The sequence below is a fragment of the Oncorhynchus keta genome, chromosome 34 (assembly GCF_023373465.1).
Source record: "Oncorhynchus keta strain PuntledgeMale-10-30-2019 chromosome 34, Oket_V2, whole genome shotgun sequence".
Taxonomy (NCBI): Eukaryota; Metazoa; Chordata; class Actinopteri; order Salmoniformes; family Salmonidae; genus Oncorhynchus; species Oncorhynchus keta.
In genome coordinates, this window is record NC_068454.1 from 81,717,123 (window position 1) to 81,740,644 (window position 23,522).

Consider the following 23,522-nt stretch of genomic DNA (forward strand, 5'->3'; position numbering starts at 1 on the left):
AGTAAATTAGTCACCTCCACTTGTTCAACAGCCACACCATTCATTACCAGATTCAGCTGAGGTTAGGGAATGATGTGTATCAAGTTTAAGTTAGTTGTTTTAGTTTTAGAGATGTTCAGGACCAGTTTATTACTGGCCACCCATTCCAAAACAGACTGCAACTCTTTGTTAAGGGATTCAGTGACTTCATTAGCTGCGGTTGCTGATGCGTTACACTTTAATCATCAGCATACATGGACACACATACTTTGTGTAATGCCAGTGACAGGTCATTTGGTAAAAAAAGTAAAAGCTTAGAGAGCTGCCCTGCGGTGAGAGAGAGAGAGAGAGAGAGAGAGAGAGAGAGAGAGAGAGAGAGAGAGAGAGAGAGAGAGAGAGAGAGAGAGACAGAGACATGCAAAGAGTTGAGACAGACAGAGACAGAGACCCAGGTCTTAGAGAGAGAGAGAGAGAGAGAGACTGTCTTTGTAAAGTATTCAGACCCCTTGAATTTTTAGTCCATCCTGTGATTGATGTTTCTACAACATTGATTTGGTAAAATTGATTGGCACACACCTGTCTATATAAGGTCCCACAGTTGACAGTGCATGTCAGAGCAAAAACCAAGCCATGAGGTTGAAGGAATTATCCCTAGAGGTCAGAGACAAGACTGTGTCGAGGCACAGATCTGGGGAAGGGTAACAAAACATTTCTGCAGCATTGAAGGTCCCCAAGAACACAGTGGCCTCCATCATTCTTAAATGGAAGTTTGGAACCACCAAGACTCTTCCTAGAGCTGGCCTCCCGGCCAAACTGAGCAATCGGGGAAGAAGGGCTTTGGTCAGGGGGGACCAAGAACCAGATGGTCACTCTGATGATCCAGAGTTCTTCTGTGGATATGGGAGAACCTTCCAGAAGGACAACCATCTCTGCAGCACTCCACCAATCAGTTCTTTATGGTAGAGTGGCCAGACGGAAGCCACTCCTCAGTAAAAGGCACATGACAGCCCGTTTGTAGTTTGCCAAAAGGCACCTACAGACTCTCAGACCATGAGAAACAAGATTCTCTGCTCATGAAACAAGATTCTCTGCTCTAGATTGAACTCTGTGGCCTGAATGCCAAGCCTCAAGTCTGGAGGAAACCTGGCACCATCTCTGCTGTGAAGCATGGTGGTGGCATCATCATGCTGTGGGGATTTTTTCAGCATCTGAGACTGGGAGACTAGTCAGGATCAGGGGAAAGATGAACAGATGAATACCTGCTCCAGAGCACTCAGGACCTCAGACTGTGGAGAAGGTTGACCTTCCTACAGGACAACAACTCTAAGCAAACAGCCAAGACAATGCAGAAGTGGCTTCGGGACAAGTCTCTGAATGTCCTTGAGTGGCCCAGCCAGAGCCGTCGAACATCTATGGAGAGACTGAAAAATAGCTGTGCAGCAATGCTCCCAATTCAACCTGCAGAGCTTGAGAGGATCTGCAGAGAAGAATGGGAGAAACTCCCCAAATACAGGTGTGCCAAACTTGTACCATCATACCCAAGAAGACCCAAGGCTGTAATCTCTGCAAAAGGTGCTTCAACAAAGTATTGAGAAAAGGGTCTGAATACTTATGTAAATGTGATATTTCATTTATTTTTTTATTTATATTTTCAATGTTTTTTTTTTTTAAACTGTTTTTGCTTCGTCATTATGGGGTATTGTGCGTAGATTGAGGGGGAAAACTATTTAATCAGTTTTAGAATAAGGCTGTAAAGTAACAAATGTGGAAAAAGTCAAGGGGTCTGAATATTTTCCGAATGCACTGTGTGGCTGATGTAATGTGTATTATTGGTCATATTACTAACAGAAAAGCCATTCTGTCCTGTCTGTCCCGTGTGTGTCCCTGTAGAACGTCCAGAACGTGTTGACTCTAGAAGGAAGTGGACTGATCTCTGCGCTGAGGGTCCTCTGCCAGATCGCCTGTCCACCTCCAGCCGTAGAGGCTCAGCAGAGAGATCTGAAGTGGAGTCTAGCAGGGGTGCAGTTGTTTTCTGGGGAGGGCTTGGACACGTGTGTTTGTGTGCTCCAGAAGCTGTGTAGCGTGCTGCTGCCTGCCTGGCGTGTGCACGGACACATGGGACCCACCCCACAGCGCTGTATGATCCTTGGCGTGTGCGCTAACACGCTAAGGCTGCTGCGGACCATGCTAACAGAGCTGTTGCGCAGCGGGGCCTTCCAGTTCAGGGACACGCGTGTGGCGAGCACGTTGGTGACTCTACACATGGTCGTGTGTTCAGCCCCGTCCTCTGGACGTCTAGACTGGGAGGAGACCAAGGTTCAGGCCCTCATCGTAGATGTGCTGCTCACCTTCACACAGGGAGTCAGCGAACAGGTAGAGCTCTTTTCTGATTGACCTTTAACATAATGTTGTGTGTGTGTGTGTGTTGCGTGCGTGTAATAAATTGGGTATCATTTCCCCTGTAGATGACCCACACAGAGGAGACTCTGCTCAGTAACACATGGTCTCTGATGCTGAAGGAGGTGTTGGGCTCTCTACTGAAAGCACCAGAGGGACTCTTCTCTGGCCTCACCCTGCTGTCTGAACTGCTGCCACTTCCCCTGCCCATGCAGAGCACGCAGGTACACACACACACACACACACACCTGCTGCTTCTCATGTTGCTACAGCCATCATCAGCAACAGTCTGGAGGTCGTTGGATTGACACTTAACAAACTAATCAATGCATGAGGATTGAAAGCTGTAGGACTTTCATGTTGGAAACATCTAAACCGAAGGGAAACAGATTTCTAGTTGTGTGTTGTGCTGGTCCCCCTCCAGGTGATCTCTGTCCAGGACGTGGCTGTAGCGTTGAACACCAGGAAGTTGTGGAGCATGCACCTGCGGGTGCAGTGGGGTGTGTTTGCGGACGTCCTCGGGTGTGTGTGTGGAACTAGCTGTCCTCCGCTGCTGGCCATGCTGCGACGTGTGTGTGTCCAGCTGGCTGACCTCTCGTCTCCCACCGCCACCCTCATCATGAAGACCCTGCTGGAATTCCTGCTGGGGGAACTACAGCCGTAAGACAGTCGCAAACACACCCTTATGCACCTCTTGAACTAAGATGGCAAGCCAAATAAATCCCAAATTGGCTTTGGATAATATTTCATGTCCATATTAGAACCACCATCAAATTTTTTAATATATTTTTTTGCTACCTTCTCTGATGGTATGTGTGGTTGTGTTTTTGATTTCGGTATGTGTGGTTGTGTTTTTGATTTCGGTATGTGTGGTTGTGTTTGTGATTTCGGTATGTGTGGTTGTGTTTGTGATTTCGGTATGTGTGGTTGTGTTTTTGATTTCGGTATGTGTGGTTGTGGTTTTAATTTCGGTATGTGTGATTGTGGTTTTGATTTCGGTATGTGTGGTTGTGGTTTTGATTTCGGTATGTGTGATTGTGGTTTTGATTTCGGTATGTGTGATTGTGGTTTTGATTTCAGTATGTGTGATTGTGGTTTTGATTTCGGTATGTGTGGTTGTGTTTGTGATTTCGGTATGTGTGATTGTGGTTTTGATTCCGGTATGTGTGATTGTGGTTTTGATTTCGGTATGTGTGGTTGTGGTTTTGATTTCGGTATGTGTGATTGTGGTTTTGATTTCGGTATGTGTGATTGTGGTTTTGATTTCGGTATGTGTGATTGTGGTTTTGATTTCGGTATGTGTGGTTGTGTTTGTGATTTCGGTATGTGTGATTGTGGTTTTGATTCCGGTATGTGTGGTTGTGTTTGTGATTTCGGTATGTGTGATTGTGGTTTTGATTGTTTTGATTGTGGTTTTGATTTCGGTATGTGTGGTTGTGGTTTTGATTTCGGTATGTGTGATTGTGGTTTTGATTTGGTATGTGTGATTGTGGTTTTGATTTCGGTATGTGTGATTGTGGTTTTGATTTGTATGTGTGGTTGTGTTTGTGATTTCGGTATGTGTGATTGTGGTTTTGATTCCGGTATGTGTGGTTGTGGTTTTGATTTCGGTATGTGTGATTGTGGTTTTGATTTCGGTATGTGTGGTTGTGTTTGTGATTTCGGTATGTGTGATTGCGTTTTTGATTTCGGTATGTGTGGTTGTGGTTTTGATTTCGGTATGTGTGGTTGTGGTTTTGATTCCGGTATGTGTGGTTGTGGTTTTGATTTCGGTATGTGTGATTGTGGTTTTGATTTCGGTATGTGTGGTTGTGTTTGTGATTTCGGTATGTGTGATTGCGTTTTGATTTGGTGTGTGGTTTGGTTTTGATTTCGGTATGTGTGGTTGTGGTTTTGATTTCGGTATGTGTGGTTGTGGTTTTGATTTCGGTATGTGTGGTTGTGTTTGTGATTTGGTATGTGTGGTTGTGTTTTTGATTTCGGTATGTGTGATTGCGGTTTTGATTTCGGTATGTGTGGTTGTGGTTTTGATTTCGGTATGTGTGGTTGTGGTTTTGATTATGGCATGTGTGGTTGTGTTTGTGATTTCGGTATGTGTGGTTGTGTTTTTGATTTGTATGTGTGGTTGTGGTTTTGATTTCGGTATGTGTGGTTGTTGTTTTGATTTCGGTATGTGTGGTTGTGGTTTTGATTTCGGTATGTGTGGTTGTGGTTTTGATTTCGGTATGTGTGGTTGTGGTTTTGATTTGGTATGTGTGATTGTGGTTTTGATTTCGGTATGTGTGGTTGTGTTTGTGATTTCGGTATGTGTGATTGTGGTTTTGATTTGGTTGTGATTGTGGTTTTGATTTCGGTATGTGTGGTTGTGTTTGTGATTTCGGTATGTGTGGTTGTGTTTGTGATTTCGGTATGTGTGATTGTGGTTTTGATGTATGTGTGATTGTGTTTTGATTTGTATGTGTGGTTGTGGTTTGATTTCGGTATGTGTGGTTGTGTTTGTGATTTCGGTATGTGTGGTTGTGTTTTTGATTTCGGTATGTGTGGTTGTGTTTTTGATTTCGGTATGTGTGGTTGTGGTTTTGATTTCGGTATGTGTGGTTGTGGTTTTGATTTCGGTATGTGTGGTTGTGGTTTTGATTTGGTATGTGTGGTTGTTTTGATTTCGGTATGTGTGGTTGTGGTTTTGATTTCGGTATGTGTGGTTGTGGTTTTGATTTCGGTATGTGTGATTGTGGTTTTGATTTGGTGTGTGATTGTTTTGATTTCGGTATGTGTGATTGTGGTTTTGATTTCGGTATGTGTGGTTGTGGTTTTGATTTGGTATGTGTGGTTGTGGTTTTGATTTCGGTATGTGTGATTGTGGTTTTGATTTGTATGTGTGATTGTGGTTTTGATTTCGGTATGTGTGATTGTGTTTGTGATTTCGGTATGTGTGATTGTGGTTTTGATTTCGGTATGTGTGGTTGTGTTTGTGATTTCGGTATGTGTGTATGTGTGATTGTGGTTTTGATTTCGGTATGTGTGGTTGTGGTTTTGATTTCGGTATGTGTGGTTGTGGTTTTGATTTTTGGTATGTGTGGTTGTGGTTTTGATTTTGGTATGTGTGGTTGTGGTTTTGATTTCGGTATGTGTGGTTGTGGTTGTGATTTCGGTATGTGTGGTTGTGGTTTTGATTTCGGTATGTGTGGTTGTGGTTTTGATTTCGGTATGTGTGGTTGTGGTTTTGATTTCGGTATGTGTGGTTGTGGTTGTGATTTCGGTATGTGTGGTTGTGGTTTTGATTTCGGTATGTGTGGTTGTGGTTTTGATTTCGGTATGTGTGGTTGTGGTTTTGATTTCGGTATGTGTGGTTGTGGTTTTGATTTCGGTATGTGTGGTTGTGGTTTTGATTTCGGTATGTGTGGTTGTGGTTTTGATTTCGGTATGTGTGGTTTTGATTTCGGTATGTGTGGTTGTGGTTTTGATTTCGGTATGTGTGGTTGTGGTTTTGATTTCGGTATGTGTGGTTGTGGTTTTGATTTCGGTATGTGTGGTTGTGGTTTTGATTTGGTATGTGTGGTTGTGGTTTTGATTTCGGTATGTGTGGTTGTGGTTTTGATTTCGGTATGTGTGGTTGTGGTTTTGATTTCGGTATGTGTGGTTGTGGTTTGATTTCGGTATGTGTGGTTGTGGTTTTGATTTCGGTATGTGTGGTTGTGGTTTTGATTTCGGTATGTGTGGTTGTGGTTTTCAGTGTGGAGGGTAAGAGTCCCGGTTGGGGGCAGGTCCTGCGTCTCCTCTCTCTATTCGACACCCTGGTTTCCCAGAGAGCCTGTAAGATTGCAACGTTACACTTGCTCTCTGGCTCCACCCCTGGAGATGAGCAATTGGCTGATGTCTTCCCCCTGCTACTGTCCCTATTGGTTCCCGCTGCTGACCACACCCTGCCACAACAGCACTGTGCAGAGCTGGTGGGAACTGTCCTGCAGTCACTGTGTGACCAGGTAACACACGAAGCACCTGGTATTGTATGAAGCTAATGCACTTCATCCACTAGCTGATAACAATGGAGAGGTATGGGGTGAATTGGTGCGTATTATATTCATAAACATGTAGGTCTTTGTGGATGCTCTTTAGTCTGAACTATGTGTCAGACTAGCAGGGGGTCATATATCAGGCTGAGCCAGGTAAGAGGGAGCGGTGGAGGGATAGAGAAAGGTGTTTAACCCCATCAGTCCCAAGACATTGATCTGACTTTCATTTATCTGCATGTCCAGCTGTTATATTTAGTCTCACAATGAAGTGTTTTACCATGTTCTTTTCAGGACAACCAGGGCTACAAGTAGAACACCTAACTATTTGACATAAACAGTTGCATTCTTGAGTTTTATTGACAGTTCAAAAACTCGATAGAAATGTAGTTATAAGAATGCTCTAAGTACAGAAATGGTTTGCTCACTGGAAAATGAATATCTAACTAGTCAGTGACAACTGTTCAGAGTTTATAACAGCAACTATGTGAGTTTATCACAGTGTTATAGACACTATGTCCTGGGATTTACTATGGTCGTCTATGTAGAAGAACCCCTTACAGTGTTATAGACACTATGTCCTGGGATTCACTATGGTCTTCTATGTAGAAGAACCCCTTACAGTGTTATAGACACTATGTCCTGGGATTTACTATGGCATCAGTAGAAGAACCCCATGTTATAGACACTATGTGGGATTTTTGTGTTCCTGAAGTCAGTGTTTAGACACAAGCATTCACTATGGTCATTCTGACTCTACAGTGTTATAGACACTTTTGATTTAAATGTCTATGTGAAGACTCATTGGGTGAACTCTGCTAAACATGTTATGTGTTTGTATTCCTGACAGTGCCTTGTGTGCATCTCAAATCATTCTGTGTACAGATGTGTTTGTGTGTGTCATTGGGTTGTCTGTGTGTGTGTGTGTGTGTGTTAGGACATCTCTCTGGTGGTGCCCCACCCAGCCGAGGGGTGTGTGTCAGAGGCTGAGCAACTGGCCAATGCCCTGCCAGGACGGGAAATGATCTCATCAGTGTGCGACTCTCTGATGGAGGTTTTGGGGAACGGAGAGAGCAGTGCCGCTCTGCTCCTCACCTGTCTCAGGACACTCATGTTCCTCACAGAACATGACTATGGACTCTACCACCTCAAAGGGTACACACACACTCCTCACTGCCAGGAATTTAGATCAATGCAAGTGTAGCATGTGTATATAGACAATAGTAGTGGTTAAAGCACTGAACCCTGTGGAACACCAAATTCAACTTTAAAGAGGTGTGTTTTTAGGGCTCTGAAGAAGCACAGTGCCAGTGTGTGTGCTCTGTTGAAGAGACAGGTGTTCTCCTTCAGGAAAGACTCGGCTGAACTCCTCTCTGCTCTGCTGGACTTCCTACGACAGATCCTCAACACTGACCCTCTGGTAAAAAAACCCCAAACATGTCCATTATTAACATGATCAACCATTATCCAGTCAACCATTATCTGCCGATGGGAAGGCCGATCCGCCCATTATCATTAATCATTGTCTCTGTCACTTTCTCTCTTCTCATACCCAGGGTTGCTGTGGGGAGGAGAGTGGAGGGGAAGAGTCCGGGCTGGTCCCGCCCCAAGGTCTGTGGCTCTGACTGGCTCAGAGATGAAGGCTCTGCTGCAGTGGGAGGAGGCTGACACACACCCTCTAAACACACTAGAGAAACACATCAAGGTACACACACTCACACTTTGTGCATAGTAATGATTATAAATGCAAATCTCTGGTCGGAAGTAGTGGAAGTAACTGTTGTGTGTGTGTGTGTAGAAGCTGTGCAAGGAGGAGGATTCATTGGAGACCCTGTTGGAGAATGTGATTGGTCTACGACAGACGCTGGAGAGCACTATGGACACATCCCCTTCTACCCAATCCTGACACGTTATTGGCCCAGTTCAACCACAGGTAGCCCACTGACACTATTGGCCCAGTTCAACCACAGGTACCGCCCACTGACACTATTGACCCAGTTCAACCACAGGTACCGCCCACTGACACTATTGGCCCAGTTCAACCACAGGTACCGCCCACTGACACTATTGGCCCAGTTCAACCACAGGTACCGCCCACTGACACTATTGGCCCAGTTCAACCACAACCGCCCAGACACTGTTCAACCACAATATGTAACTGACACTATTTGTTCAACCACAGGTAGCTGAACAAATTCACATAGAAATGTGCCCACTGTTATAGATCCACTGACACATTCCCAGTTCAACCACACATGTCTGACACTGTTGGCCCAGTTCAACCACAGGTACGCCCAGGACACTATTGGCCCAATAGATACCGTTAAAGCTACAGTATGTAACTTTTTGTGCGAAGCTGAACAAATTCACATAGAAATGTGAGTTATAGATCTGCCATTCTCACTGAACGCATGTCTAGAAGCGGTAGGTCTGTTATATGTGCGCTATTTTTATGCTTCCAGTTCTTAAATTTAATTTTTGCATCTTTTACTTTTGGTTTTGCACACCAGCTTCAAACAGCAGAAACAGTCATGGAAGATATATTTCACTTAAGCAATAAGGCCCGAGGGGGTGTGGTATATGTCCAATATCAAATCAAAGTTTATTTATCATGTGCGCCGAATACAACAGGTGTAGACCTTACAGTTAAATGCTTACTTACAGGCTCTAACCAATAGTCGTGGGAAAAAAAGGTGTGTATGTGTGTAGGTAAGTAACAGTATTTGCAGCAGTGAGGCTATATACAGACACCGGTTAGCCAGGCTTATTGAGGTAGTATGTACATGTAGGTATTGTTAAAGTTACTATGCATATATGATGAACAGAGTAGCAGTAGTGTAAAAAGAGGGGTTGGTGGGTGGTGGGACACAATGCAGATAGCCCGGTTAGCCAATGTGTGGGAGCACTGGTTGGTCGGGTCAATTAAGATAGGATGTACATGAATGTATAGTTAAAGTGACTGCATATAAGATAAACAGAGTAGCAGCAGCGTAAAAGAGGGGTTGGGGGGGCACACAATGCAAATAGTCTGGGTAACCATTTGATTAGCTGTACAGGAGTCTTATGGCTTGGGGGTAAAAACTAGTGACCAGGAAATGACAGAGAGATTTCTGCATAGTGCACCTTTAACAAAAAATTCAATTTTAATCAACTGTTTTTTAAATTATGGCCTGTATGAACTCAATCTGTTTGGGGAATTTGGCTTGTCTTGAATGACCCACTGACATGCTATGGACCCAGTTTTGACCGAAGCTGTGTGGGTCCTGTTCTGACTGTCTGTGTTCTCTCCTGCAGGACGGTGTTTGTGTTGTCAGAGGTGTTGGATGAGCAGCTGAAGGCTCTGTGGTTCTCCCCTTCCACACCGACGACATGGAGGCTGAAGTAGACATGGTGAGACACCTGGGTGTTGTGTGTGTGTGTGTGTGTGTGCGTGTGCGTGTGCGTGTGCGTGTGTGCGTGTGTGTGTGTGTGTGTGTGTGTGTGTGTAAACCTCTCTGTCTCTAGGTGAAGGTGGACCTGCTAGGCCTGGCCCAGGAGTGTTGTCCAGAGTTGGACCTGAAGTCAGAGCTGAACGCTCCTTCCTGTCTGAGCCTTTGTCTCCCAGTCATACCAAAACTAACAAGGGCTTCAGGCTGGGCAAGCACAAACACGAGACCTTCATCACCAGGTACACACACTTTTATCATCTTCAGGTACATAATGTGATTGTATGTGACCCACATGTTAAAAAGATGCCTGTGTCGCTCCCTCTTCCTCTCTGCAGTGGTAAGTCAGACTACATCGAGCCAGCTAAGAGAGCCCACATGATGGCTGCTCCTCGCGGTCGAGGTAGGGGGCTTCGGGGACAGCCCTTTCGCTCCAACGACATCTTCCGCCAGCGCAAACAGAACACTTCGCGCCTCCCAGCATGCACGTGATGACTTTGTGGCGGCGGAGTTTAAAGATGTTGGGGACTCCCCTGGGCCTGTTGCCCCCAAGCGACCCCCTAAGAGCTCCCCAAACCCCCCACCAGAGGCCTGTTCACTGGGAACAGAGGCAGGGCTGCTTTCCACAGCCAGCAGACACGCTTTTTCACCCCACCGCAGCCTAAAGGAGTGCTGCTGTCTGGTATGTTGACACACACACAAACAGATCGCTGTAAACTAACAAGTGGGTCTGTTGTCTTTTAAAGAAACTTTGACTAACATGTCTTCCCATCCCCCTCCCTTCTAGGTAACTATAATGCCCGCCGTGAGGGTGGGCGAGGTGGCACGTCATGGAGTGGTCCGTTGCCACCGGTTACCCACAGAGGAACATACAGTGATGCCAGAGGCGGGCAGAGCAACTTACACGCGGTCCCCTGCCCTCACGCCAGCAGCCTGCAGGTACACACATACTCGTATGGACACGTACATACTGTATAAGCACACATACATATTCAGAGAACAACATGAATATAAGATAATACTTTCATGCACAATTACTGATGGTCACCCTTGTTCTTCTCGCTCCCTCTCTTCCAGGTGCATATCGCCTGGCTCCGCGGGACCGCGCCCCTCGAGGTCGTGGGGGTACAGGCCTATCGTGGCTGAGTCAGGGAGGAGGAGGGGGAGGGGGTCCCAGGGGGAAGTTTAGCGGTGGGGGAGGCAGCGGAGGAGGGAGGGGACGACACGTTCGCTCCTTCACCAGGTAAACAAACCTGGCCAATGACTGCAGCCCGTCACGGCTCTTAACGGACCAATCAGGAATAATGAGTTCATCATCTCCATGGAAACGTGTCCTCTGGGATTCTATTGATGATGATGTGTGGAATTTGTTGTATTATGTTTTAGTTCTTTTACATTGTTGTTCAGACTCAATAAAGTTCTGTGATTGAGAGCGCTGTCTGGAGTAGTGTGTTAGTGTTCCTCACTGTTAGTATGGATGGTTGGATGGATTGACAGACGGATCGATGCATGGGGTTTATGCAATGTAAGAAATGCATGATGAGCTGTATATAATTACATTAGAGTAGATGGAGTAAGACTATTGTACCTTAAGAGGACCAGAGATCAGAGGTGTTTCAGCAGACTTTATTTAGGATCTCAGCAGGCTGGTTTTCTCTGAGTTGAAGAAATGTCACAGGTATCTGCCAATCATCAAGGGTGCGTTCAGGGGATGCCACACCAGATAAAAATGTTTTGAGACTGTTAAATGAAGAAGGAATTGAGGAAGTTAAAGCATTTTCTCATTTGTGCCTACTGAACATAACCCAGTAACATTAGAATGGCCCTCAGATGACGGTGACCTCTCTGCTCTTGATGCAGTCGAGGGTAAGGCTGCGGGGGCGGGCCATCGTGACCCCTCCCCTGGCTGTGGGGAGGTAGGCGGGTATAAGGCTGGAATAGGCAAAGCCGAGGGTAGTGATTGGGTAGAAGCCTGTGTTGGCCCTGCCCTCAGCAAGCCCCTGGTTGGTGTTCTACTGAAGCTGGCTCCTAATTGTCCCATCTTCTTGATGCAGTCCTCTGATTGGCTCGTCTCTGTTCCGCTGGCCCTGCATGGCTGCAGGCTCCGGAGCATCTCCAGTAGCTCCCTCTTCTCTAGATCCGCTTCTGCCAGCTCCTGTCTCCCGCAGGCGCTCTGCCCCCAAGAGAGCCCGCACATCACACATCACCCTCGACACCTGGCCCTACAAACACACACAAGGATGTGTCATAACACACACACACACACATTCCTATAGGTAGTACATATTATATGTGTGTGTCACCTTGAGGTCCTCCACCTCGCTCTTCAGCAGAGACTCTTTCTGCACCATGTGTCTCCTCTGAGAGTCCAGCCTCGACTCCATCTCACGCCTCACCTCCTCCACCTTATCCAACATCTCTGCCCTGCAACACACACAAACACACGCATGTGTCACAATGAATCACAATATCCAATGTATAAAAGCAATGACATCGCCCTTGAGGTTCTAAAATATTGTAAATATTGGCACAGCTTTGTCAAGGATTTGTTAAGAACGACACAGATATAACATCCTAATATATCTCAATCCATCACCTCAAACACACAAACCTGAGCAGCTCCAATTCTGTTCGTAGCTCCGCAACACAGTTGTGCTGTGATTGGTCTACAGAGAGGAGGGTGTGGCCACAGCAGCTAGGACACGCCCTGCAAGTGAACTCACACTCTAACAGGTGAGACTCTAGACCCCTCCTCTCCACCTGCACCGGACAACCTGGGGAGGTGGAGAGAGGAAAGAGGAGTTAAGGAGAGGGATACAGAAAGTAACAGAAAGACTAAGTTAGAGAGCAACACTTGAGACCTACTGAAAGTCTCACACTGTCTTTCTCACCCCAACCCCTTCCTCTACCCCACTCCGCCTTCCTCTACCCCTCTCCGCCTTCCTCTACCCCGCTCCGCCTTCCTCTACCCCCGCTCCGCCTTCCTCTACCCCACTCCGCCTTCCTCTACCCCACTCCCGCCTTCCTCTACCCCGCTCCGCCTTCTCTACCCCGCTCCGCCTTCCTCTACCCCGCTCCGCCTTCCTCTACCCCACCCGCCTTCCTCTACCCCCGCTCCGCCTTCCTCTACCCCGCTCCGCCTTCCTCTACCCCACTCCGCCTTCCTCTACCCCACTCCGCCTTCCTCTACCCCCCGCTCCGCCTTCCTCTACCCCGCTCCGCCTTCCCTACCCCGCTCCGCCTTCCTCTACCCCCGCTCCGCCTTCCTCTACCCCGCTCCACCTTCCTCTACCCCGCTCCACCTTCCTCTACCCCGCTCCACCTTCCTCTACCCTGCTCAGCCTTCCTCTACCCCCCGCCTTCCTCCACCTTCCTCTACCCCACTCCACTGCACTGCATGGCACTCAAGCACTCCACCCCTCAGAGAGGCAGTAGCAAAAGTTCAAAGGAAGATTGAAGGATAAGAACTTATGTTTTCAATCATGCAAATGAATGAAACACAATCCAATACCACACAAATGCAAACACCCTGATACCTACCGCACTGGTAACATATGTAGTCTTCACCTGCCAACAACAGGTCACAGACACGTGAGAGTTCACCCAATACCCCCCCATATGTTGCATTGGCGCTCATCCTCTGGGGGATGTTTCACATTAAAAATGTAGGTGGGATCCCTTCCTGAGTAGTTGGATGTCTCCCCAATACAGATCTAGGGTCTTTTATTTTCATTTCACCCATAATCGTAAAGGTTGGGATTTGGTTAAGGTAAGATGATCCTAGATCTGTAGAGCAACTGCTACCTGGAGCTAAGGTCATTGTTCATCCCAGCTGGGCTCCGTATGATGTCACCATGACAACTGGTCTACCACCTGCTCCCCTCACACAGGTGGTATATAATTTATGCTCCGTCTAAACTAAACACACTTCCATGTAGTATACTATACATTTCTCTAATACACTTACATACACACACTCTCTGTATTGTAATACACTGTAATCAGTGGAGGCTGCTGAGGCGAGGATGGAATGGAGTCAATGAAATGGTATCAACCACATGGAAACCACATGTTTGTTACCATTCCATTGAATCCATTCCAGGCATTATTATGAGCCGTCCTCCCCTCAGCAGCCTCCACTGACTGTAATACACACAGAGCTGTAGTACCTGTGGAGGAGCAGGATATGAAGGTGAATGGACACTGGTCCTCGTGTGTGTGAAGTGTCTCCAGGCAGCAGACGGCATCACAGCCCTGGCCAGAGTTAACACAACGGATCTGAGCCTAGACAGGTCATTACGCATGTACCTAACACAGACCAGACCAGACAGTGGTTGTTAGAATAACCATATTATAGTGTGTGTATGTTTCTGTGTGTATGTTTCTGTGTGTATGTGTCTGCGTGGGTGTTTCTGTGTGAGTGTTTCTGTGTGAGCGTGTATGTGTCTGCGTGGGTGTTTCTGTGTGAGCGTGTGTACCTGTGCAGTGGTCTCAGAGTGCTGATGTCCAGTGGAAGTCTGTCCTCAGGGCAGGAGTGGTGGTGTATGAGCCAGGAGCTGATGCAGGCGTCGCAGTAGGCATGTTCACAAGGGGCCTGGAGGGGCGCTCCAACACATCCCGACACACACAGCACAGAAGCCCCTCGTTCACGTACCCCACAAACCTCTCCAGGTCATAACCCATCCTACAGCACACACAGACACACAGATCCATGCAGAGCAAAACAGCCAGACACCCATACAGCAGCATACAGCAGTGTTAACTTCCTCCTCAATGTTCCTGGTTTCTCCGTTTTGAGCCCCTATGACTCTCCATTCTACTGGCATTCTATTTTACAGAATACACTGACCCTTACCTGAGACTCTATGACTCTCCTTCTCTTCCCTCAGTCCTTTCTTCCTCTTGGACCTCTCCTCCTCTTCTTCTCTCTCCTGTCTCTGTAGTTTACCCCTAGGTCTCCATAGCAACAGGGATCCTCTGCCCATGCAGCCAGCTGCTGGACGAGACCGCAGACAGACAGAGTTACACACACACACACACACACACACACACACACACACACACGTTAAGAGCAAGTGATGAAAGGAAGACTAGGCCTACTGTAAGTAATTCTGATTTATCTATTTGTTTTATTCATACATTTTGTCAGGATACATCCCTTGGGATGAATCATTATGTTCTTACAGGGGGTCCTGATGAAGCAACAAGCACATTAAAGGCAGTTCCATTCAAACAGGAAGATGTGTATCTACAAACATGTTTTCTCCCTCATCCCTTTCCCTCTCTGTCTCTTTGATGTGGGATTATAATGGATTACGCTCCCATCTTCTCTGATTGGATTACAGACTCCATGACAACATCCCCACTGCACTCTTACCCCACATCAGAAATCAAAAAGCAACCCGAAAGAGTGAGTGAGTGAGTGAGTGAGTGAGTGAGTGAGTGAGTGAGTGAGAGATATTAGAGACACATATTTCCTCAGATTACAAAGACTCACAAAGAATTCGAAAACAAATCAAATTTTGATAAACTCCTATATCTATTGGGTGAAATACCACAGTGTGCAATCAAAGCATCAAGACTTGTGACGAGTGACCTGTTGCCACAAGAAAAGCGTCCACAAGAAAAGGGCAACCAGTGAAGAACAAACATCATTGTAAATACAACCTGTATTTATGTTTATTTATTTTCCTTTTATACTTTAACTATTTTCACATCATTACAACACTGTATATTACATTATATGACATTTGAAATGTCTTCATTATTTTTTTATTTTGAATTATTTTGGAACAGTAATGTTTACTGTTATTTTTTTATTGTTTATTTCACTTTTGTTTATTATCTATTTCACTTGCTTTGGCAATGTAAGCATATTGGTCCCATGCCAATAAAGCCCTTAAATTGAATTTAAATTGAATTGAGAGAGAGAGATGAGAGAGGGAGATGTCAACCAAATAAACAATAAACAAAGAGATATCATAGTTATGATGATGACATCGCCACCACGTGTCAGCAACACCATAGGATATAAAGCCTAGATCTCTAGCCTACTACAGCCCACTACTTATACCATGGCCATCGACTATGTGCTTTCAATATGCATTTTTAATATCATGCATTATGATAATATGGAAAATATAAACTCTACTGTAACTCAATAGCAGTTTATGCATTTCAGTAAAACTTCTGTATTCTGCGATGTTGAATATTAATTCTGCATGCAAGCAACCTTCTGACCAGTACCTGCTTTTTGCAATGTGTGTGATTTAGCAGAAATGCTTGTCAGGATGGAATTTATTTGACCATTTATTAGACTTTTATTCTCTAGAGTTGTTTACTTACCACCCGCGCTCAGTCCATGACAGATGACATCTCATTCGGAATCATCATTTAATTCCGCAAACTCCTTCAAATTGACGTGACATTTTATAACACAAATATCCATGCAATCAATATCGATCAGTTTCATAAATGAGTCTGAATGGCCTACTGTAGGGCAGGCAGGCTATTATCGTAAATCGGTGAAGTTAACCTTGGACTCATCTGGCGAAAATCAGATTATTTAGATATCTAAATGTACACTCGTTTTACCTCTACCGGCACGACACCGGCTGACAGTGGCAGATCGTGTTTCTTGTCGCAAAACGACCGAACGAGAGCAAACGCCATCGTTTGGGGGCGCGGGAGTAGAAAACGAGTGCACTCAATAACACTAGACTCCGCCCCTCTACGTAACACGTAGCCAATAGCAGTTTACGCCACTTTAGCGGGAGAATTCGTCTCTGAAGAGTTGTGTATCATTGTTTTCTTGTAACTAACTGTAAAGCAGAGGCTTGCTTGACTAAACAAGTATGTATGAAACACACATTTATGCCTTATGTTATCTTTCCAACATATTGTCACAAGCTAGTTGGTTGTTATAGACGATGAGATGAAAATGTTGAAGTGTTCAAGGTAGCTCAACTAATTTGGGCTAACTAGCTACACTAACGTAAGCCAACAGTTAACGTAATGTGTCTATCTGAACCAACAATGACGTGTATAAACTCATCATTGGTATAAACCCATACATCTCATTGATCTGAAATAACTATTCAAGGGCCATGTACACTGAATGGAAGTAATATATAGCTGTTGTGTAATTCTGTTATTTAACTAGCTGCCTTTTACTAATCAGCTGCTTACTAGAACATTGATTAGCTAGTTAGCTAGCTGAATAAGGTGTTACAGTAGGGAACAAAAGCTCCATACCCAGGACCACTAGTACTTGTTCTCCAGGGGGCTCAGGGTTGGCTACCCATAAGCCCTCTTATAAATGTGAAATGATTAAATCAAAAATTACAAACACCCCCTCACTCAGACAGGATGCGTTGCTCAGGGGCCCCAGCCAGGTCTTTGGTAACATGGCGAAGAAGCCCCGGTTCGTCCTCCTGGAGCCTCCCTGGCTGGTCCTCCTGATGCCCCTGTGGGTACTCTGCTTGAACCGGAGCCTCTGGCCCTAAACTCTCCCCGGGGAACGTGCTCTACAAGGTGAACACACGGTCCACTTCACTTTCATCCTTAGCCACAAATGTGACCCCTATTACTATTGTAGTAATTAAGCAACTAAGCATAGGAGTCATATTGAGCTACTTCTCTCTCTAGCCGATGTGAGTAAGACCTTTAACAAATGAACATTCACAAGGCCGCAGGGCCAGACAGATTACCAGGACGCGCTGCTCCGTGCATGCACTGACCAGCTGGGAAGTGTCTAAACTGACATTTTCAACCTCTTCCTGACCCAGTCTGTAATACCTACATGTTTCAAGCAGACCATCATAGACCCTGTGCCCAAGAACACCAAGGTGACCTATCTAAATGACTATTGCCATGTAGCATCTGTAGTCATGAAATGCTCACATGGCTCACATCAATACCATCATCCCAGACACCCTGGATCCACTCCAGTTCGCATACCTCGCCAACAGATCCACAGATGACACAATCTGTATTGCACTCCACACTGCCCTTACCCACTTGGACAAAAGGAACACCTATGTGAGAAGGCTGTTCATTGACTAAATCTCAGCGTTTAACAACATGCATGCTCATCACTAAGGTAAAGACCCTGGGACTGAACATCTCCCTTGGCAACTGGATCCTGGACTTCCTGTCAGGTTGCTCCCAGATGGTGAGGGTAGGCAACAACATCCTCCATGCTCACCCTCAATATGGGGGCCCCTCAGGGGTGCGTGCTTAGTCCACTTCTGTACTTCCTGTTCACCCACGACTGTGTGGGTGCGCACGACTCAACACCATTAAGTTTGCCAATGACATAACGGTAGGCCTGATCAACGACAACAATGAGACATCCTATAGGGAGGAGGTCAGAGTCAACAACCTCTCCCTCAATGTCAGCAATACAAAGGAGCTGATGGTAGACAACAGGAAACGGAGGGCCGAGCACACCCACATTCATATCGACAGGGCTGTAGTGGAGGGGCTGCATCACCACTTGGTATGGCAAATGCTTGGCATCCAACCGCATGGCACTACATACAGAGGGTAGTGCATACGACCCAGTACATCTCTGGGGCCAAGCTCCCTGCCATCAAGGATCTCTATGCCAGCCGGTGTCAGAGGAAGGCCTGAAAAATGTTCAGACTCCAGCCACCCAGAACATCGGCTGTCTCTCTGCTACCGTACGGCAAGCACTACCAATGCACCAACAGGACCCTGTACAGCTTCTAGCCCCAAGCCATAAGACTGCTAAATAGTTTGTTTAAAAAACAATTCAATGGTTTACATTTACATTGTAGTCATTTAGCAGACACTCTTATCCAGAGCTACTTAGTTAGTGCATCCATCTTAAGATAGGTAGGTGGAACAACCACACATCTCAGTCATAGTAAGTACATTTTTCCTGAAAGTAGCTATCAGCAAAGTCAGAGCTAGTCAGGGGTGTTGGTTAACAAAATTATTTTTTTGTCAACTTCTCGATACTCATTGTGTATCTATTATTTTATTATGATTTTTTTCTATTATTTCTCTGATGTGAAGTAAGTAAGCATTTCACTGTTCATCTAGACCTGTTGTTTACGAAGCATATGACAAATAACATTTGAATTGATTTGACTTCATCCAAGACTGTGTAAAGGGTTTCACTCATATTGCGACATGTGGACATTCTCAGACCTATCTAACAGTTCTCCTTCCTTGCAGGTCCAGAGGAGCCTCTCAGCCCCTGCACTGCCCCTTGCCCTGCCTGTGAAGGCCTTCAACCTGGCTAAGAGCAGCCCCCAAGCCCCAGGCCTGTCCAGAGCTCTAGCCAGGGTGCTAGGTGCAGCAGACAGTAAGAAGAACGAGCTAGAGCCTGAAGACCCTTCCTTTACAGAGGAGAACACTGGAGACCCAGCTGGTGAGTCAGACATGGGAGGATGGGAGGTGGGGTGGGTTGTGGTGGTGGCACAGTAAATGGTTGCCATTGAAACCAGGTATTCCTGGTGTAGATCTAATGCATTTAAATGTGGAGCAGTACTTCTGGTAAGCTTTGGATTTACTCTCCATGTCAAAAGCAGAAATTCTGGTGATGAAAATCACAGATTTATAAAGCAACAAAGTTACTACAAACCAACGATGATGGTAAGAATAGTCAGGAACATTTTTGTGCCATAAGAAATGCAGTATATTAACTATGTAGCATATATTGTTTCCATTTCACTGCTGATGTTCTGAAACATTGTTTGAAAGATGCTGGGATTTTGTATAGGTTAACGATTGAGTTTAAGACCCAAAATGGTGAGGCACGGGTAGGAACTGTATTTTTCCTATTAAAATAGGGATATTTTTTATTTAAGCAGGCAAGTCAATTAAGAACATACAGTGCCTTCAGAAAGTATTCAGACTCCTTGACTTTTTCCGCACTTTGTTACGTTACAGCCTTATTCTAAAATGGATTAAATAAAAACAAATCAGCAATCTACACACACACCCCATAATGACAAACCGAAAACAGGTTTTTCAAAATTTTAAAAATTTATACAAAATTTAAAACCGATACCTTATTTACATAAGTATTCATACCTTTGCTATGAGATTTGAAATTGAGCTCAGGTGCATCCTGTTTCCATTGAGCATCCTTGAGATGTTTCTACAACTTGGAGTCCACCTGTGGTAAATTCAGTTGTTTGAACATGATTTAGAAAGGCACACACCTGTCTATGTAAGGTCCCACAGTCAAAGGAATTGTCCGTAGAGCTCCGAGACAGGATTGTGTCGAGGCACAGTTCTAGAGAAAGGGTACCAAAACATTTCTGGGAGCATCGAAGGTCCCAAGTACACAGTGGCCTCCATCATTCTTAAATGGAAGAAGTTTGGACTCCTTCCGAGAGCTGGCCACTCGGCCAAACTGAGCAATTGGGGAAGAAGGGCTTTTTGGTCAGGAGGGGACCAAGAACCCGATGGTCACTCTGATAGAGCTCCAGAGTTCTTCTGTGGAGATGGGAGAACCTTCCAGAAGGACAACCATCTCTGCAGCACTCCACCAATCAGTTATCTATGGTAGAGTGGCCAGACGGAAGCCACTCCTCAGTAAAAGGCACATGACAGCCTGTTTGAAGTTTGCCAAAAAGGCAACTAGAGATTCTCAGACCATGAGAAACAAGATTCTCTGATCTGATGAAACCAAAATGTAACTCATTGGCCTGAATGCCAAGTGTCACGTCTGGAAGATACCTGGCACCATCTCCAGTGAAGCATTATGGTGGCAGCATCATGCTGTGGGATGTTTTTCAACGGCAGGGACTGGGAGACTAGTCAGGATCGAGGCAAAGGTGAACGGAGCAAAGTACAGAGGTCCTTGTTGAAAACCTGCTCCAGAGCTCTCAGGACGCCAGACTGGGGTGAAGGTTCACCTTCCAACAGGACAACGACCCTAAGCACAAAGCCAAGACAATGCATCAGTGACTTTGGGACAAGTCTCTGAATGTCCTTGAGTGGCCCAGCCAGAGCCCGGACTTGAAACTGATCAAACATCTCTGGAGAGACTTGAAAATAACTGTGCAGCAACGTTCCCCATCTAACCTGACAGAGCTTGAGAGGATCTGCAGAGAAAAAAATACAGGTGTGCCAAGCTTGTAGCGCCATACCCAAGAAGACTTGAGGCTGTAATCGCTGCCAAAGGTGCTTCAACAAAGTACTGAGTAAAGGGTCTGAATACTTATGTAAATGTAATAATTGTAATATTCTAAAAACCTGTTTTTGCTTTGTCATTATGGGGTATTGTGTGGAGATTGATGAGGAGAAAAAAGTGATTTAATCCATTTTAAATTAAGGCTAACATAACAAAATGTGGAAAGAGTCAAGGGGTCTGAATACTTTCTGAAGGCACTGTATACTTATTTACAATGGCGGCTTAGCAAGAGGCAAAAAAGGGCTAAACTTTCCAGTTTGAGTGTGTTTTGCAGCTTGTTCCAGTCGCTAGCTGCAGCGAACTGAAAAGAGCAGTGACCCAGGGATGTGCGTGCTTTGGGGACCGTTATCAGAATGTGACTGGCAGAACGAGTGTTATTTCTATTGTTTTATTTACCTTTATTTAACTAGTCAGTTAAGAACAAATTCATATTTTACAATGATGGCTTACCCCGGACAAACCTCCCCTAACCCGGACGACACTGGACCAATTTGTGCGCCGCCCTATGGGATTCTTGACCACGGCCAGTTGTGATACAGCCTGGGATCGAACCAGGCTCTGTAGTGACGCCCTAGCACTGAGATGCAGTACCTTAGATCGCTGCACCACTCGGTAGGGTTGCTGTAGGTATCTCAGATGGGGCAAGTGAGGGCTAAGAGGGTTTTATAAATAAGCATCAACCAGTGGGCCTTGCACTGGATATACAGGAGACTGCCAGTTTACAAAGTGCCGGGATGTGTCCTATAAGGAGCATTGTTGGCCGACTGGTAAAGAACATCAGCTGCTCGAGAGTACCTTTACCTGCCGATCTATAAATGACATCTCTGTAGTCTAGCATGAGTAAGATGGTCATCTGAATCAGGGTTAGTTTGGCAGCTGGGTGAAAGATGAGTGATTACGATAGAGGAAACCAAGTCTAGATTTAACCTTTGGGTTATTTCCAATGTGGTCCTTGATGTAAAAGATAGGAAAGATGCTACGACCTCCGACAAGACATCAAACATGCAAAGGACAATATAGGAGGACGGTGGAATCCTATTGCATCGGCTCCCGACGCTCGTCATATTTGGCAGGGCTTGCACCCGATAACACATTACCTAGGGAAACAGCCATGAGTTGCCTAGTTGATGCAGAATCCCAAACGAGCTCCATGCCTTCCGTGAAAGCCCCCTGTTTTTCCAGATGACTGAGATCTCGCTCTCCGTAGCCGATGTGAGTAAAATGTTTAAACAGGTTCACAATCACAAGGCCGGAATACCAGAGCGTGTTCATCAAAGCATGCGCTGACCAGCTGGCAAGTGTCTTAACAGAAATGTTCAATCTCTCCTTGTCCCAGACTGGAATGTCAACATGTTTCAAGCTGACCACCATTGTCCCTGTTTCTGAGATCTCCAAGGTAACCTGCCTAAATGACTGTAGTCTTGTGGCACTCACATCTGTATTATGAAGTCCAAGGCTGGTCATGACACACATCAACACCATCATCACAGACACCCCTACACCCACTCCAATTCACATACCATCCCAACAGATCCACAGATGATGCAATCTTGCACTTCACACTGCCCTCTTCCACCTGGAGGGGAAATAACTGACAATGCTGTTCATAGACTACAGCTCAGTGTTCAACACCGTAGTCCCCTCCAAGCTCCTCACCAAGCTAGGGACCCTGGGACTGAAACCTTGGACTGAACCCCTCCCTCTGCAACTTAACCACAAAGCACTACAGAGGTTGGTGCGGCAACCCAGTGCATCACTGGGGCCATGCTCCCCTACCATCCAGGACCCTATATCAGAGGAAGGCCTGAAAAATTGCCAAAGACTCCAGCCACCTAACCATAGACTGTTTACTCTGCTACTGTCTGGCAAACGGTATTGGAGCGCCAGCTCTCAGACCCACAGGCTCACTTAAAAGCTGTTAATTTTTGTCAGTCTGATTTAGGCCTTAGCCGATACTCCCGTTGGTGTATTTTAGTTATGACTACAAATTAAATTATTTTTTATTTGCAAACCCTCACGTGTGCCAGAATATTTTATGCCACTTAACACCTATTTGTGGTTAGAATTTTTTTCCTTGAAACCAAGATCATGTATATGCTGCTTTAGAAAGGAAATGCAGCAAACTGAAATGGCCTTTCTAAGGTGAGGGACATTTAGTCTATCCATTTAGGACTGGCAGGGATTTATTTGATGCTCTGGCTTGGGCTTCAGGGAAACAAACACACACTGAATGAAGCCTAGCCAACTGTAACAAGCCTATGTTTTAATGACAGCAGGTCCAGCATTATGCAAATGAGCGTGGGTAGTGCAGCGGCAGCGCGAGGCAGATTAGAGCTGTGCCTGGGATCAGTGAGCACACGCGCTCTATCCCCCTCCTCTCAGAGCAACTAGTGCCTCTGTCTGTCCTCCCTTTCTCCGCATTTCCTCTCTTTAGCTTTTTCACTAGTTTTCCCCTCATTCTGATGTTCCCGTCGGCGGATGATTCGTATATTTCTCTTTGAGAAGCAGCTCTGATTTTCCTTTGTGTAAAAAAATAAT

The 23,522-nt window shown here is 45.6% G+C and overlaps 2 protein-coding genes and 1 long non-coding RNA gene across 4 annotated transcripts in view; 2 read left to right on the top strand and 1 right to left on the bottom strand.

Annotated features, from left to right (window-relative positions):
* The window catches only part of virma (vir like m6A methyltransferase associated), a 71,984-nt gene that overhangs the window by 13,692 nt on the left and 34,770 nt on the right, over positions 1-23,522 (top strand). Inside the window, 3 exon segments of the mRNA XM_052495576.1 lie at positions 1,870-2,352; positions 2,445-2,600; positions 2,801-3,036. Coding sequence (XP_052351536.1) covers positions 1,870-2,352; positions 2,445-2,600; positions 2,801-3,036 — 875 coding nt within the window.
* Positions 12,006-12,523, bottom strand: LOC127915371 (uncharacterized). The gene is made up of 3 exons (XR_008091150.1): positions 12,423-12,523; positions 12,115-12,235; positions 12,006-12,033 (listed from the first exon to the last, which is right to left on the bottom strand). It is a non-coding gene; the product is annotated as an uncharacterized LOC127915371 (long non-coding RNA).
* Positions 17,317-23,522, top strand: part of rad54b (RAD54 homolog B) — a 67,110-nt gene continuing 60,904 nt past the window's right edge. Inside the window, exons 1-2 of one of the 2 annotated variants that reach the window (XM_052495579.1) lie at positions 17,317-17,344; positions 19,016-19,211. The gene's annotated coding sequence lies outside the window, so the exon portion shown is untranslated. The remainder of the gene's footprint in view (positions 17,345-19,015; positions 19,212-23,522) is intronic. The other variant, XM_052495578.1, reaches the window with a different exon arrangement.